The sequence below is a fragment of the Gadus morhua genome, chromosome 14 (assembly GCF_902167405.1).
Source record: "Gadus morhua chromosome 14, gadMor3.0, whole genome shotgun sequence".
Taxonomy (NCBI): domain Eukaryota; kingdom Metazoa; phylum Chordata; class Actinopteri; order Gadiformes; family Gadidae; genus Gadus; species Gadus morhua.
This window is the reverse complement of record NC_044061.1, coordinates 5,657,391-5,673,803: the sequence shown is the minus strand read 5'-3', so window position 1 is coordinate 5,673,803 and position 16,413 is coordinate 5,657,391. Positions and strand designations below refer to the sequence as shown.

The window sequence follows — 16,413 nt, the reverse complement described above, 5'->3', positions numbered from 1 at the left end:
TCCGACACACACACACACACACACACACACACACACACACACACACACACACACACACACACACTCACACACACACACACACACACACACACACACACACACACACACACACACACACACACACACACACATGCACACACACGCACGCACGCACGCGGGCGCACGCACACACGAACATGTCAGGGAATCAGGATGCGATGAAACGAGCTCTGAACTAGAGGTCACCGAATCCCTGACTCCATGAGATGAAGTGATGGACAACTACATAGGACCGATACATCAATACACGCGTTTCCATTATGATTTCGGTGGATGTTCTGTAGGATTATTAGGCCTACTATTTTTTTTTTCCTTTTAAAATTGTGTACATGTGAAACATCCTGTATCTCCTAATGCAATATTGATTTTCTGGTTGAAGGGGGGTTTAGTTGGATCAATGTCTATTTGTAATATAAATAAACCAACGACACCATCTCATTGCAACAACTTTTAAACCATTTTTGGAAGTGAGTCAATGCCTTATTACCAGGTAATAAGGTAAATAATAGTATCATTATTATGGATATTTGTCGTACCATGATGCGAACGAACAGATTAAAAAAATGTATGCCACTCTTGCTGAGCTTTGGAAACGCATACCACAGAGCATATCTTAAACAGTATGCAATGGTGTACCATACGTGACCGAAGAACCAGTGCCATTTGTAATGGTGCTTTCATTCACATCTAAAGTGGATCCATTCAAGCCCGTTTCACGACGGAGCCCTTCGGAGGTTTCTAAAGTGAAGGCAAATCCAAATCTAAACAATATGCGGGCCCCGGACGCCCGCTTAAAGCGTCACATTTCTCTTCCTGATTCTGTCCGCTGGAAGGTTTATGGTTTCAGACTCACAGAGGCGTCATGTTACAAAGCTGCGCCTTAATGCCCTCCGGAAAGTGAGAAGTAGCATTTGATCCGTGGAAAGGACTAATCGACTGCATACACGGAGAATAATTCCAGAGACACTCCTGGACTTTGCATGGACTTTGCATTGGGTCATTAAATTCTCACGCAAATTAACGCAGGCACACACACATTCACGCACACGCGCGCGCGCAAACACACACACACACACACACACACACACACACACACACACACACACACACACACACACACACACACACACACACACACACACACACACACACACACACACACACACACATCTATCTATCTATCTATCTATCTATCTATCTATCTATCTATCTATCTGTCTATCTGTCTATCTATCCATCTATTCATCCATCCATCCATCCATCCATCCATCCATCCATCCATCCATCCATCCATCCATCCATCCATCCATCCATCCATCCATCCATCCATCCATCCATCCATCCATCCATCCATCCATCCATCCATCCATCCATCCATCCATCTATCTATCTATCTATCTATCTATCTATCTATCTATCTATCTATCTATCTATCTATCTATCTATCTATCTATCTATCTATCTATCTATCTATATATCTATCCATCCATCTAACTATCCATCTATCTATCCATCGGTCCATCTATCTGCCTACCTGACTGTCTATCTATATCGTATCTAATAATAAATCGTGCCATTTCCTCTTATCCAGAGGGGAAAATCCCTCCTAGTTACACAATAACAGTGTGATAAACGTGGACGCGGCGCCCCCTTGTGGTGTTAACGTGTTAGTGCCCGACCGGTGCCAGAGCTTCCGACGAGGGGATTTTACGTCATCTCCCCGCGCCTCTTCTTCAGCGGTACAGGATTCGGGCTGATTCATTGCGTTAGCCTTTTACATCTCACTGGATTCATCCCAAATTAAAACTATTCATATCACCCTCTCCGAACATCCACAGGTAGGTTTAGATCGTTTTAACACGCATGAAATCGTAGCGTAACGGGAGTATAACGAAAGATGTCGATAATGTGTCAGTAACGTGTTGTTTCTTTCTGTTGTGTTATCTTCTTTTACCTAGCCTAGCCGGCTAATGTCAGGGCTAGCATGCGAGCAGGAGTCCCTCTCCTGTGAGACATGTCATCATGAGCACCTCTACGCTTTAATCAAATGTAAATTACCCCGTTGGGTAGCGCTCAGATCCCACCGTAGACTCTGGTAGAGATGGTGGGGGCTCTGGTACTGGTAGAGATACTGGTTGAATGTTTTGTTTCGATTGTTCAGCGCTTAGTTAGCCGCCTGATGCCCAGTCATCCGGTTGCATGAGTTGTTTTGGTCCTTTTTAGAGACTATTTTAGCCAAAGCCACTTTCAGGGTTTTAATTTACCTGTCCTTTATATCCTGTTGGGGTTCTGACATCTTGCTCAAGGACTGCGGACAATGGGGGGGTCCGGACACACAACCACTTAAATGGGACTCCCGAGTCCTATCCACTACAAGACTGCTAGCTCCATATAAGCTGAGGTGAAGAATTTTAAAAGCCAGTTTTCTTTTGTTCTTTTTCCTCCAGATCCGACATGGACCGGCTGCTGAGGCTCGGAGGAGGGATGCCAGGGCTAGGACAGGTGGGTGTTGGGCGCTCTGAAAGGGGCTTACTGTGGTGGTGTTCAGCTGTCTTTGAGCCACCATCAGAGGATGAGTTCACTATTGAATATATATAATTGTGCTCAGAACTTTTCATAACGTTTTTTTCTGTGCATCCCGCTCAAGGCTTGACAGAGGAAGATCGAGTCAAGCACCCTAACCCTTCCCTGAAGCCACTATTTAGTTGTTTGAATCATTGATGTAATTTGTGATTGTTCAATCAAAATCAATACTATTATTGAAACTGTTTTCACTGAACTGTTTTCTTTTCCTGATTGGCCCCTCTAGGGTCCCCCAACAGACGCTCCGGCGGTCGACACGGCAGAACAGGTTTACATCTCCTCGTTGGCACTGCTCAAGGTGAGAAGCAGCCCCGTCCTCTCCTCGCAGAATCTCAATTATTTAAATTGACCTCGCATGCGATTACCCGTGACAACGTCTAGCAGATGTACACGTTGTCTATACGAGTATAGGAGAAGAAAGTAATGAGGAGGAACATTGGTCTATGTGGATATTCATGAAGTATGCCCTGCAGTGGGCCTATTTTCTATAGCAATGGTGTAAGGCAAGGCAAGGCAACTTTATTTATGTAGCACTTTTCATACACAAGGCAGACTCAAAGTGCTTCACATATAAACATTGTCATACAATAAAATAAAATAATAGGTAAGTAAAAGAAAAACATATGCAAAAAATAGAAAGTTAAAAAGGCATTTTAGTATTAAAATAGAAAATAAAGGCAAAGTTAAAAAAAAAAGCTTTTTAGAAGTGCAATGTATTTAAGATTTAGCAGAAAGCTATAGCAAACATAAAAGTCTTCAGTCTTGTTTTAAAGGTGCTCAGAGTTGGGGCAAGTCTTAAATCCTCTGGGAGTTAGGGGAGTAAGGGGAGGCAGGCCCTCTGTAACGTCATCAATAAGCATCCTGATGGACTGGGGTACAAGCCCCTCAGCCTATCTGTGTTGAGAATGCTATCCCGCCTATAATGCCTCCCTGGGCGCAGAGTTGTGTGGGTTATTTTTCTCACGGCGCCGCCGCCGCCTCCTGTCCCCTGTGGTCCACTAGATGCTGAAACACGGTCGTGCCGGTGTTCCCATGGAGGTCATGGGTCTGATGCTGGGGGAGTTTGTGGATGACTACACAGTACGAGTGATTGACGTGTTCGCCATGCCCCAGTCAGGGACGGTAAGCACCCGTCTATTGCTCTGTTCTTCTACGTGACCATCAGGGGCTTTTAGTTTTCACGTTTCATATCGTCTTAAAAAATACTTAAGTACTTAAGTAAAAAAAGTAACTTTTACCTTTGACTATTAGACATAATTGCATACAAATGAATTATTAATTATGGAAATGAATTATCAACATAAACTTTAAAGGGAGAATGTAAGTATATACTGCCATATAACTAAATATCTGAGTTGGAAAATGCCTTCTAATAAATAATAATACATTTAATTTAGAGGTGCCAGCTTCTGCATTCTCCTTATGATTTGTAGTAGTTTGCTACCTTCCTGCTGTGTCTCGTGGTGATAAATCCCATCCTCTGTGTGACAGGATGTTGACTTTGTTGCTGTTTTGTGGTGCAGGACTATAATCAATTGAAATGCTGCTCCTCTCTGTGACAGGGTGTGAGTGTTGAGGCCGTGGACCCCGTCTTCCAGGCCAAGATGTTGGATATGCTGAAGCAGACCGGCAGGTGATGTTGACGACCTGAGCTTCTCCTATTCAGGGATGGACCTGTGCATGTGTGTATTCGGTCTATGTGCCTCGTTGGTTAGGATAGATCGAGGACTGACGACTAGAACAACCAGAGCTTAGCCAATCTGGACGTTTCTTGGATGAGGTGAATGGTATTGTTTAATACGTATGAAGGGTTTTATTATGACGAGTATAGTTCATGTCAATGGGGTTAGGGCACCTGTTGACCTTTTCCAGTCACAGAACGCTTCAGTTATCTCTGTAAACACTCTCACTTAATATTTGTATAAGTGCTTCAACTATTAACACCACGTGTCAAAACAATGGAAAACCTCTCAAACTGTATGGTGAATTAAACAACCTTCAGTGGGTTACTGAGATGTCCTCAGTGATTTAAACAGCCATGGTGTGAGGTTGGCTCTGTCCTAACCCTGACTGGTAACTTTGTGTGTTGACAGGCCTGAGATGGTGGTCGGCTGGTACCACAGTCACCCCGGGTTCGGCTGCTGGCTGTCTGGCGTGGACATCAACACCCAGCAGAGCTTCGAGGCGCTGTCGGAGCGGGCCGTTGCTGTGGTGGTCGACCCGATCCAGAGCGTCAAGGGAAAGGTAGGCCTCCATCTGTCTTGTCTCTCGTGCCGTCTCTGTGTGTCTTGCTTTCTGTCGTCTCTCATGGTCAATCTATCACTCTCTGTCTGTCGTCTTATCACTCTGTCTGTCCTCTATCACTCTGTCTGTCCTCTATCACCCTCCTTTATCACCCTGTCTGTCGTCTATCATTCTGTCTGTCCTCTATCACTCTGTCTGTCCTCTATCACTCTTGTCTGTCCTCTATCACTCTTGTCTGTCCTCTATCACTCTGTCTGGCCTTGATCTCTCTCTGTCTGGCCTTGATCACTCTGTCCTCAATCTCTCTGTCCTCAATCTCTCTGTCCTCAGTCTCTCTGTCCTCAGTCTCTCTGTCCTCAATCCCTCTTGTCTGTCCTTGATCACTTTGTCTGTCCTTGATCTCTGTCTATCCTTGATCTCTCTGTCTGTCCTCGATCAGTCTGTTCTCTCTCTCTTTGTCTGTCCTTGATGTCTCGGTCTGTCCTTGATCACTCTCTGTCCACTATCACTCTGTCGGTCCTCTCACTCTGTCTGTTCTCTATTATTCTTTCTGTCTCTTATAGAAAATATTGACCACATTAGAGATGAAGGGATTTAACGTTATGCCTATGTGTTCAATATATCGGACAGTTGAGTAGAAGTAGATAACGACTTCAGATTCCTATTGATTGTTGTTCAAGTGTAGTCTTTTGCGCAGTGAATAAATTGAATTGAACAAAAAAAAACTGAACTAGGGTCAAGAAGTACAGTTTAAAAAATGTTGCCGAAGGTCGGCTTAGCTCAGGAGGTAGAGCAGTTGTATTGTAACCGAAAGGTTGCTAGTTCAATCCCCAGCTCCTCCTAGCGGCCACCTAGTGTCGATGTGTCCCTGAGCAAGACACTTAACCCTAACTGCTCCTGACGAGCTGGCTGTCGCCTTGCATGGTTCACTCTGCCGTCGGTGTGTCAATGTGTGTATTAACCGATGTAAATCGCTTTGGATTAAAGCATCTGCCAAATGCCCTAATTGTAATTGGTTGCGATCGGCGTAGTCGATATTGCCCGGTGCTGTTCAGCAGCTGGCGTGTTCACCCAGTAGAAGTGAATGGGTTTGATGTTCTCTCCAGGTGGTGATTGACGCCTTCAGGTTGATCAACGCCAACATGATGGTTCTGGGTCATGAACCGCGACAGACCACATCCAACCTGGGTCACCTCAACAAACCCTCCATCCAGGTGAGCCATCCCGACGCTACAAGATGTTGGGAATGATGTGATGACTTTGGATCTAACGGCTAATGGAGTATCACGTCTAGCCCAACTGGTCTATCTACAGTTACATCGTTTTTTTAGAGTTGTAGTACTATCAATACTTTATTTTTTCATTCCTATTACTATCCTGGAGTTTTTTTGCTGCAACACCAAATTTCCCAACCTCAGCCAAACAATAAATAATCCAGATTTTTCTGGTAGGATTTTAATACCTTGGACTTGAAATCAGGATTATGCACCTTCACCGCAGTGAAGGGGCATAATCCTTTGTTGTTGTTGAGATAACTCTGACTTCCTCTCTCTCCGTTCCCAGGCTCTTATCCACGGACTGAACAGACATTACTACTCCATCACCATCAACTACAGGAAGAACGAGCTGGAGCAGAAGGTCTGCATCCCACACAACGCCCGCCTCTGATAGGACGAAGTGGTCACATGATGCTACGTGGTGCTGTCTTATTGGACGCGACGGTCACATGACTCAACCTCTCTGTGTCTCTGGCGTGTAGATGCTGTTGAACCTGCACAAGAAGAGCTGGATGGAGGGTCTGACCCTGACGGACTACAGTGAGCACTGCAAGCTCAACGAGAACATTGTCAAGGAGATGCTGGAGCTGGCAAAGAACTACAACAAGGTACGCTTTTTTCTTCTAATGTCTTTGTGGGCCACTAACTTTTTAGGCTCGGGTGCATCGCATTCTGGAAATAAGTATGCTTAAAGCCCTGGTTTTGGAACCTTCCAAAGCTATGGTTTGGACGAATGAGGTTTATCTGCGTAGCCAATGCATTTAACCACATCCTGGGTAGACCTTTAAAGTAGGGCTGGGCGATTAATTGAAGCTTGATCGAGATTTTGATTTTAGCGTCCAAGGGTCACAAAGTTAACATAATCTATTTTTTCGAGAAATATAAATATTTTTAATTTGATCTTTTATAGAAAGGGCAGAACAGCTGGATACATATCTTTGGGTCGAGACATGCTGAAAAAAAAACATGTTTTCAAACTCAAAAATAATCATTTGAATAATCGGGATTTCAATATTGACCAAAATAATCGTGATTTAGATTTTTCCCATAATCGAGCAGCCCTACTTTAAAGTCACTGAAGAAACCCTTAAAGCCAAGATAACCGTTTTGTATGGGAGAGGGAAGATGAATGCTGTACTCAAACGTGCCACCCGTACCTCGGTATCGTGCCATGCCCACCATGAGGAGATGCTTTAGACTGGAGGCGGAGAAGGGGAGGTGAATCGAGAGCTTGTGTTAATGTTAACCCTTTACCTCACAGGCTGTGGAGGAGGAGGACAAGATGACCCCGGAACAGCTGGCCATCAAGAACGTTGGCAAACAGGTGAGTCGCGTCTGCTCATAACGTCCGATGCGTTCATAATGTAAGCAGGAGTGGGTGGGAGTGTCTTCCTGCACCTGTCTGACTGCAGATACATGGACTATTCTAATGATCTCATTGGATTCCGTCTGATTACGTGCTCACTTTGACACAATCAACACAGCAAGCAGATCACAATATCTTTGGATCTAATGACCTGTCTCCCCCCCCCCCCCCCCCCCCCCGCCCTCCATCATCCTGTCAGGACCCCAAGAGACATCTGGAGGAGCATGTGGATGTACTGATGACCTCCAACATCGTCCAGTGCCTGGCGGCCATGTTGGACACCGTGGTGTTCCAGTGACCGCCCTGCCTTTTCTCAACTGTTAATATCGCTATGCTCTGCTTTTCTTTTATATAGAATAAATGTGTGTATGGGAGTCTGACTTCTGTCCTTATTGGCCTCGTCGGAATACCAGTCCCAAGTCCGATTTTTAGGTTTATAAAATTTGCATACGTTTTAATGGGAAGATTACAAAAGTGCCCGTCAGCAGTCTACCAAAGCAGGATCCAGCTAGAGTGGTACAGCAGAACCTCTTGGGGGAGACCGCACAGGGCCTGGGCAAGGAACTGAACAGTGCAGAGTTACGCCTCGTTTCCTGTTCTGAGAAGGAGATATTCTACCATGAAGAGACTCAATACCTAGAATGGATGAAACTTTCCAAAGGGGAATTAAACGTGTATTTATGCAGTGGCCACTCTTTAAAGGGTTCATTTGAAAACCTTTTACAGACACTAACAGTTTACTACTGTTGGCCGAATTTGTGTTCACTGTTAGCCAATTACACGCTTATAAACAAATAGGTGAAATGGAGTGAAACCCCCTGTTCATCCAGGTCTGAGCCTTCCTGCCATCAGACGTTAGATATTAGTCTTTAGTCTGCTGTGCCTTTGGTCTATGCGCCCACAGGCTTGTCAATGCTTGAAATTCCTTTTCAGTTCATGATTCATTTCATAATGATCCAACTCTTAATGCAAACAACTAAGTGTGTGATCATAATCTGTACCTTCAATAATGCTGCCCTTGTAGTTCATTTTATTTGTCAAATGATGTGTAGTTGGATGGGTGTCATAACCCTGAAGACCACTAGGTGCTGCAGTTCGTATTCATTTCATAAGAGCGTAGCTCGGCCCCCAACCAATTCAGTTGCTTACGTGCAGCGAAGATTTAGTACAAAATTGCAAACGAATGAGTATCTTTATTGGAAACCTTCGAGGCTCCAAAATAATGTCATTACTGGAAGAGTACTCATATTATTGTAAACGTTCCCTTCAAATGTGAAAACACTCCTTCGGTCCTTGTTAATGGATCACACATGCGGATGGGTGAATCATGCACTGACCTTAAACACACTGCTCGTTTTGTTTAATCAAAAGCACGGAGGACCCCTCAAATTCAGCTAAATCGCTTACATAATTATTCAGCAGATGGTCTCACAGACAGGAGAATGGTGCACGCCTATAGGGCACGCCTATATCTTGTGATGCAATCCTGTTAGCAATAACATACTACAGTGAATGCAGCAATTTATTGCATGTTTCATTGAAATAGACGTCTTCCAATGCAACCCCTCTATTATTGTATTTCAAAACATTATCACTCTAATACTCTGACACAACAGTGCACTGAGGGTTTGGATTCAAACTCTAACATCCCTAAACCCCGACCAAATATGGCCTGATGGTGATCATGTCTGCAGTAGATGGTCGGCCTTACCCAGTTTGACCTCTGACCCCTTAACCACAGATAATACTGCAGACGAAGGGTTTCCATACTCAGTGGAGGTACGTCAGTCTAGGGTTCGACCTTTCGACATGAGGAAGTGAAAGAGGAATCAATCACCGGATCATTTATCCTGATTCACCCAACAGACGGCACTTCTCTCTCCCCCCCCCCACACCCCTATCAACCAGGGTGTGTGCGTGCACGTCTGTTGCGATGTGAGTATGTGTGCACACTCGAGTGTGTGTGTGTGTTTGTGTGTGTAGTGCAGGGAGGGTACGCGTGTGCAGTATGTAATCACAGATACACATCTCGACATGTTTACCGATAGGGATCTCAGAACGGCCGTGGTAGGACATCGTATTCGGCCTAGATGTCTCTTGACCGCCGGACCCATCGGGGGAAGAGCCGAGCGGAGGGGCGTCGGCCCCCGTACCTTATCTCATCCCAGGGATCTGCTCTCCGTCCCAGCCTCCCTCCCTGGCCCGGGGCCCGACAGACCGGCCCAATGCTATTAATCCCCGGGGGAGAGAAGGCTCTGTGTCTAAATGGGTTTACAGGGCGCCCGCCAGCCACTCTGTTAGCACAGTGCTAACTCACGCGAGGAGGTGCCAGAGAACACGTAACACACACACACACACACACACACACACACACACACACACACACACACACACACACACACACACACACACACACACACACACACACACACACACACACACACACATAATAATGATAATAATAATACATTTGATTTGAAATATTATTAAAGGGATGAGGGGCAGTGCACACACACATGCACACGCATACACAGTCATGCCCTGGCACACACACACATGCAAACGCGAGACACAAGGAAGGTGTCCTGTCCCCCACTACACCCCTGGGTGTGGTTGGGGGGGGGACGGGTGGGGGGACAGGAGAGAGAACCGGGGGATGTGAAGGCGAGGCTGAACAGATGTGTTTATGTAGTTTCGTCATTCATTTTCTTGCATGGACCGTATTGTAGCCCCAACCGCGAATTTGTCATCTCATAGGCTGCATGAGGAGGCCCCTGGGATTCAGAGAGGAGACGTGAAGCAGAGGACACCCACTGCGATGTTCCGCTTCGGTGCTTCACTATCGACATTCTCTTATTTCGAAATAAGAAAGGTTTCTGTGTGTGTGTTTGTGTGTGTGTGTGGGGGTGTGTGTTAAGAGATTCATTGTCCGGACTCCAGGACCCGATAATGATTCCTCCAGACGTGGCGTGAGGGAACGCTGATGTCGGCCCGAGATTATTGGCCTAAATGTCACGTGCACGCGCCTCCTCTGGGTTCGCACATCCTGTAGAGTCTGAATAGTAACAATGCTATCAGTGGAAGATTGTACCTGCAACTCTCTCTCTCTCTGGTTCTCACTCTCTCGCTCGCACCCTCTTGTTCTCGTGCCTGTGTAGTAGACACACACACACGCACCACTACATCACCTTGTTCAGAAGAGAACATATATCACCCTATATATATATATATATATATATATATATATTTACCCTCTCTTACTACTCAGTGAATCCAACCTTTTGAGAGACAGGTCAGCTTGACATCCATGATCAGTTACATACACCTACATCCATACCAAGGGACGTGTGTGTGTGTGTGTGTGTGTGTATGTGTGTTTTTATGTATGTTTGTATGCCTTTGTTTGTGTAAGTTTGTGTGTGTTTTTGTATGTTTGTGTGCACGTGTTTGTGTATGTTTGTGTGTGTGGATGTGTGTTTTTATGTATATTGATGTGCCTGTGTTTGTGTTTTTGTCTGTTTGCATGTGTGCGTGTGTGTGTGCGCGCGCATGTGTTTGTGCCCGTGTTTGTGTATGTTTATGTGTGGGTGTGAAGCAGCTCCTCCTGCTCGACTACCATTCCCTTCTGTTCTACAGATGCAGCTAGTGCAGACACATGCCGTTCCCGGCAGAGCGGCCGGTCGGACAGCAAGCCTGAGGGTTGGTGGTTAGTGAGAGTGAGTTGGTAAGAGGCTGAACCGTGAGTCATGGGTGTGTTGTGATGCTATGAAACAGCTGGCGCGGGCTGGTCACCTCATCCTGCAAACTGCTGATGCTGCAGAAAACAGACGTGAGCCCTATGAGCCATGTCAGCTCTGTCTGTAACCGTTCCAAGTGTGTGTGTGTGTGTGTGTGTGTGTGTGTGTGTGTGTGTGTGTGTGTGTGTGTGTGTGTGTGTGTGTGTGTGTGTGTGTGTGTGTGTGTGTGTGTGTGTGTGTGTGTGTGTGTGTGTCTGTCTGTCTGTCCCCGGGCCTGCTCATTCTCGTTTTACAGCCTCCGTTAGGCGTTCCTGTTAACTTAACCGTGGACGGGAGGTTAACGTGGCCTTGGAGGGCTTTTATTGTGGCGTGCACGGTGAGGCCAGAAATGAACATGCTCTCGGAGGGCCTTTAATGTGGCGCGCACCGTGATGCGGACCAGCTGGGTTCTATCAGCTCTGAGCCCGCCGCTCTTCTGGGTTGATCAGTTTCCAGCTCCCAGAACAGACCCTTCCACTGCAGGCACTTACCGCTCTCCCCCATGTCTCCTCTGTGTCTCCCAGAACCCGTCCCCTCCCCTCCCCACTCCCGGGTCTCCCCCCCTGTCTCCCTCCCACGTCTCCCCTCTCAGATCTCTCCCGTTTCTCCCCCTTCTCCCAAAACTCATCCCCTAACTTCTCCAAGGCGGGGTCTCCCCCATCTCCTTTCCCCATGTCTCCCCAATCTCTCTCCTCCATCTCCCCTCTCAGCTCTCCCCCCCATCTCCCTCCCCATGTCTCCCCAATCTCTCTCCCCCATCTACAATCTCAGGTCTCCCCCAGCTCTCCCCCCTATTCTCTCCATTCTGACGTCTCCCCAATCTCTCCCCCCCCCCACCTCCCTCCCCCATGTCTCCCCCAACTCTCCTCCCCCGTCTCCCGCCCCCGTTTCTCCCCCGTCTCCCCCTCCCTCAGCGAGTGGGGGTGCGGATGAGGCGCGGGAGTGGTAGAGCGATGTGTTCTGTCTGGTGTGGATGTATACATGGCTGATGGATGGTGTTGGCCGTGGGGCTGAGGCCGCAGTAGGGGTGCCACTGATATGTTTGGAAGAGTCTCGTGTTAGTGTTAGGTCTGAATCCAGAGCCAAACCGAAGGCTGTTACATCGTAGAGATCTGACCTGAGTGGTACATCTTTACTCTGCTCACGCGATAAGGTACGGTACAGTGCATACATCACAACACGCTACGCAGAAAATACTACACAACAATACGTGCAGCACGTTGTATAAAACACAACGCAACACACTAAATGCACCGTCACTCAAACAACACACTGTACCACATGCAACACAGTACAATACTACACAGCAATACATGCAACACATTGTATAAAACATAATACAACACATTGTATAAAACATAATACAACCCACTAAATGCACAATAACTCATACAACACACTGTACAACAACAACACAGTACAATAGAACACACACTACAACAGCACTTTAATGCACACACCACAACACACACCATACTATTCAACAAACTGTGTTGATGAAAAGGGATCTGTGTAGAATACGATTAGGTAAGGTAATGTTGGCAGAGAGGAAGAACAGATGTAGGGTGTTTGGACAGTCGGAGATAAGAGAGAGACTTGATAAGATGGAAGAAAGGTGTTAGTGTGAGAGTTGGGACATAAAACTAAAGGGCTGAACTGGACCAAGGGGTGCGCGCAGACACACATGCACACACACATGCACACACACGAACACATCCAAAGGCAAACAAGCATGCGCACACTGTACCCTTAACACAAACATCTGTATGCGGCACACACACCACCAATGGAACAAACGTGCAGAGTACAAACTCCTGGACACACAAAGACACACATCTGCACGGACAAAAACAAACACATAGGCAAACACAAAATTAGAAGTTGTCTTAATGGAGTGTGTGTGTGTGCGTGTGTGTGTGTGTGTGAGCGTGTGCGTGTGCGTGTGTGTGAGAGTGAGTGAGTGAGTGAGTGTGTGCGTGTGTGTATGCGTGTGTCTGTGTGCGTGTGTGTGTGTGCCTGCTGGCTTTATCCTTCCATGCCTGTTAAAGGCAGGAAGCTAATAAAGAACTGCATCATTGTTTTCATAAGAGAGGAAAACTCTGCAGCTTTTCCAACATGGCCCCGAGTCAACACTGCTGGCTGCCCTCAGAGCGGGGACTGGGAGTAGGGCCTCTTTGAGTTGCTGCACTTAAAGTGAGCAGTAGGAGACGCTTCATGTTACTGCACTTATATCTGGCAGTAGGAGACGCTTCGTGAAATCCCAGATTCACATGGAGAGGCCAGCAACAACCCAAATCTCTCTGTGTGGAGTGTCTGTGTGTGCATGTGTGTGTCTTTGTGCGTGTTGTTGGCATGTGTGTTATTGCCTGTCTGTGATTTGGTGTGTGTGTTTGTGTTTGTGTGTGTAGCAGCTGCTTTTTCTTACCGGGGGCAACATTTCCCTGGTCAACCAAGTCGTCTCGCAGTGATGATGTCATAGTTTACCAAGATTCCACAGCTGAGGGTCTACTGGGATTGAGCAACTAGTAGTTGTTTGGGTATTTCTATTTGTGTGTGTGTGTGCGTGTGTGTGTGTGCTGTGTTGTGTGTGTTACTATTTGTGTATGTGTGTTCATGTGTCTTCTGTTATGTGTCTACTATTTATTTTTGTCTACCTTTATTCCTGCATCTCACATTTGTACTTGCACTTGTAATAGTTTTTCTGTCTACCTGTGATTCAGTATGATGTGTGTTTTTCTAGTATTTGTGTGTGTGTGTGTGTGTGTGTGTGTGTGTGTGTGTGTGTGTGTGTGTGTGTGTGTGTGTGTGTGTGTGTGTGTGTGTGTGTGTGTGTGTGTTGTCTTGGGCTAGACTTTGCTCAGGAAGGAGAATATGTCGGACTGTACCACAGAGAGGGGGGAGGTATTTTGATTGGTCTGGGCCACTGGGTCAGACCGTCTGGGACATTGCTCAGTGTTGGTTAGCTCAGAACACATGCATGCACACACACACACACACACACATACACACACACACACACACACACACACACACACACACACACACACACACACACACACACACACACACACACACACACACAAACTCTCTCACTCATTCACTCACTCACTCACTCACTCACAAGCCACGCACACACACACACACACACACACACACACACACACACACACACACACACACACACACACACACACACACACACACTTACAATTACCTTCAAGTTAAGAAAGTAGAAACTTTCAAATCATGTTCATGTTTCAAGTTAGAAGAAAAATTAACAGAAGCTCATGTAATGGTTGAAATGAACATCTGTGGAAGGGTTTAGTGGTTTGTATTGACGTTAGTGTTATGGGTGCAGCCACACAGACGTATTCCTAAAGAATCACGTATTATGTTTGGCTGACATGGCCCGGTACTCTTGTTTATACCAAACAGAGACAGTTAGGACTGTTAGTACTGTTGCGAAGGGAATGGGAGAGGCTGGGATAGATGGACTTAATCTAATCGCATCAATACTTATAAGTGAAAAATAAGAGGAGCCAAGTTACTGGCTGATAAGTTTGGTTGCAAAGACAGCCATACTATTACTGGTTTGAGTCTTGTTTATTGCTTAATTTCCGTGAGATCTCTTCTGCTACAGTTACAAGTATTCACCCAACAACCGGCAAAACATCTGTCAAATATCAGTGCAGTGTCCTATTCCTACGATATAGAAAATAGAGCATGCTTTTTAAAATCGTATTTATTTAAATATTATTTATTATGGCAAGTGAATCGGGCCAAAACTCCCAAATCAACAACTCCAAATGGACACACACATTCTTACCGTAAGTAAGCCGTTCTCTTTTTATAACCCAATAGCACGTGTGTTGTGTTTCCTGGTAAACAAAGGGTGCTATGATGTCACCCACCGAACTTGCCAGCGGCGGAGTGAGTAATTACCAAATTTTGAACCAAGCACACCACAAGCCTCCGCTGGAGTGTGGTGTGTGTCATCCAGCAAAAACAACAACATAAGAACATCCACATGAAGTACCGCACCATAGTTGGCCATACATGATCAACCATGATCACAGCTCGCAGCTGAGGTTGGATGCGGTCCCTTTTGTTGTTCTGGCTGGTTCTGAGTGGTAACTAAGTAACTGGGAATGACAGTCCTGTGCCCCAGTGTTATGAAAAGTGTTACCAGACTCTGGCTCGGGTCTTGCTCTCATTTTGTGAGGGTTTCTAATAAACGTGATGGGGAGATTCAGAAATGTATTCCAGTAAGCTCTGGCAGAGCCACTATATGAAGTGATGAAGCTGCTGTATGTGTGATTTACGAAAGTACCTCCCAGTAAAGCACCACGTGTTTCCCAGATTTTCCTTCATTTCCCACTTTTAACGATTTAACACTTCCATTTTGGCCGCATGTTGGACTATTATTACTAAAATGACTATAAATGTGAATGTATGAGTGTGTGTGTGTGTTTGTGTGTGTGCGTTTGTATGTGTGCGTGTGTGGGGGTTGCAGTGTCATAATTGCAGTGTGTGTGTGGTGTCATTGTTACTTTTGCATTTTCTGTGTGATTGTGTGCGTGCCCGTGCATGTGTGTGTGTATGTGAGTTGAAGGAGTGCTCCACATGATTGGTGTCCTGGTGTTCTGGGAAGTGAAGCCCGTGAGGTCTGTCAGGCTGCTCATGGGTTCCCGGCATTCCCCTCTCCAGAGCCAGAGCAGGAATTCCACCTCAGATATAGAAGCCCCACCCTCACACCCTCACTCCCACCTCCTTCCCGCCCTCTTCCATGATTGGCTGAGCTACCGTCGTGTTTCATTACCTGTCATGTATTCATATTCATCCAATCAGAAACCCCTTGATGTACAGATTAGATTTCACTTATTTCATTTAGTTATTAAATACTAGCTACTGCTACTTATTTTATATATTTTACTTGTGTGAGTGTCTCTCTCTTTGTATTGGTGTGTGTTTGTATTGCTTTCTTTGTTTTAGTGTTTGCATGTGCATATGTGTGTGTGTGTTTGTTAGAGCCCCTTCAGTACACCTTATGTCTGTCTACGTTTTAATTATCTTATTCGTAAAAATCCAATCAACACTAACCTTTATTTATATTTTCTTTTATTTCGTT

At 45.8% G+C, this 16,413-nt stretch overlaps 1 protein-coding gene across 1 annotated transcript; it reads left to right on the top strand.

Annotated features, from left to right (window-relative positions):
* Positions 1–1,751: 1,751 nt before the first annotated feature.
* Positions 1,752–7,883, top strand: psmd14 (proteasome 26S subunit, non-ATPase 14). Its single transcript, XM_030376736.1, has 11 exons — positions 1,752–1,877; positions 2,487–2,541; positions 2,849–2,920; positions 3,625–3,744; positions 4,185–4,255; positions 4,716–4,866; positions 5,973–6,080; positions 6,430–6,504; positions 6,626–6,751; positions 7,405–7,467; positions 7,709–7,883. Exons 2-11 carry the CDS (start codon positions 2,494–2,496, stop codon positions 7,805–7,807), a joined length of 933 nt encoding a protein of 310 aa, XP_030232596.1. The 5' UTR covers positions 1,752–1,877; positions 2,487–2,493; the 3' UTR covers positions 7,808–7,883.
* The last annotated feature ends 8,530 nt before the right edge of the window (positions 7,884–16,413 follow it).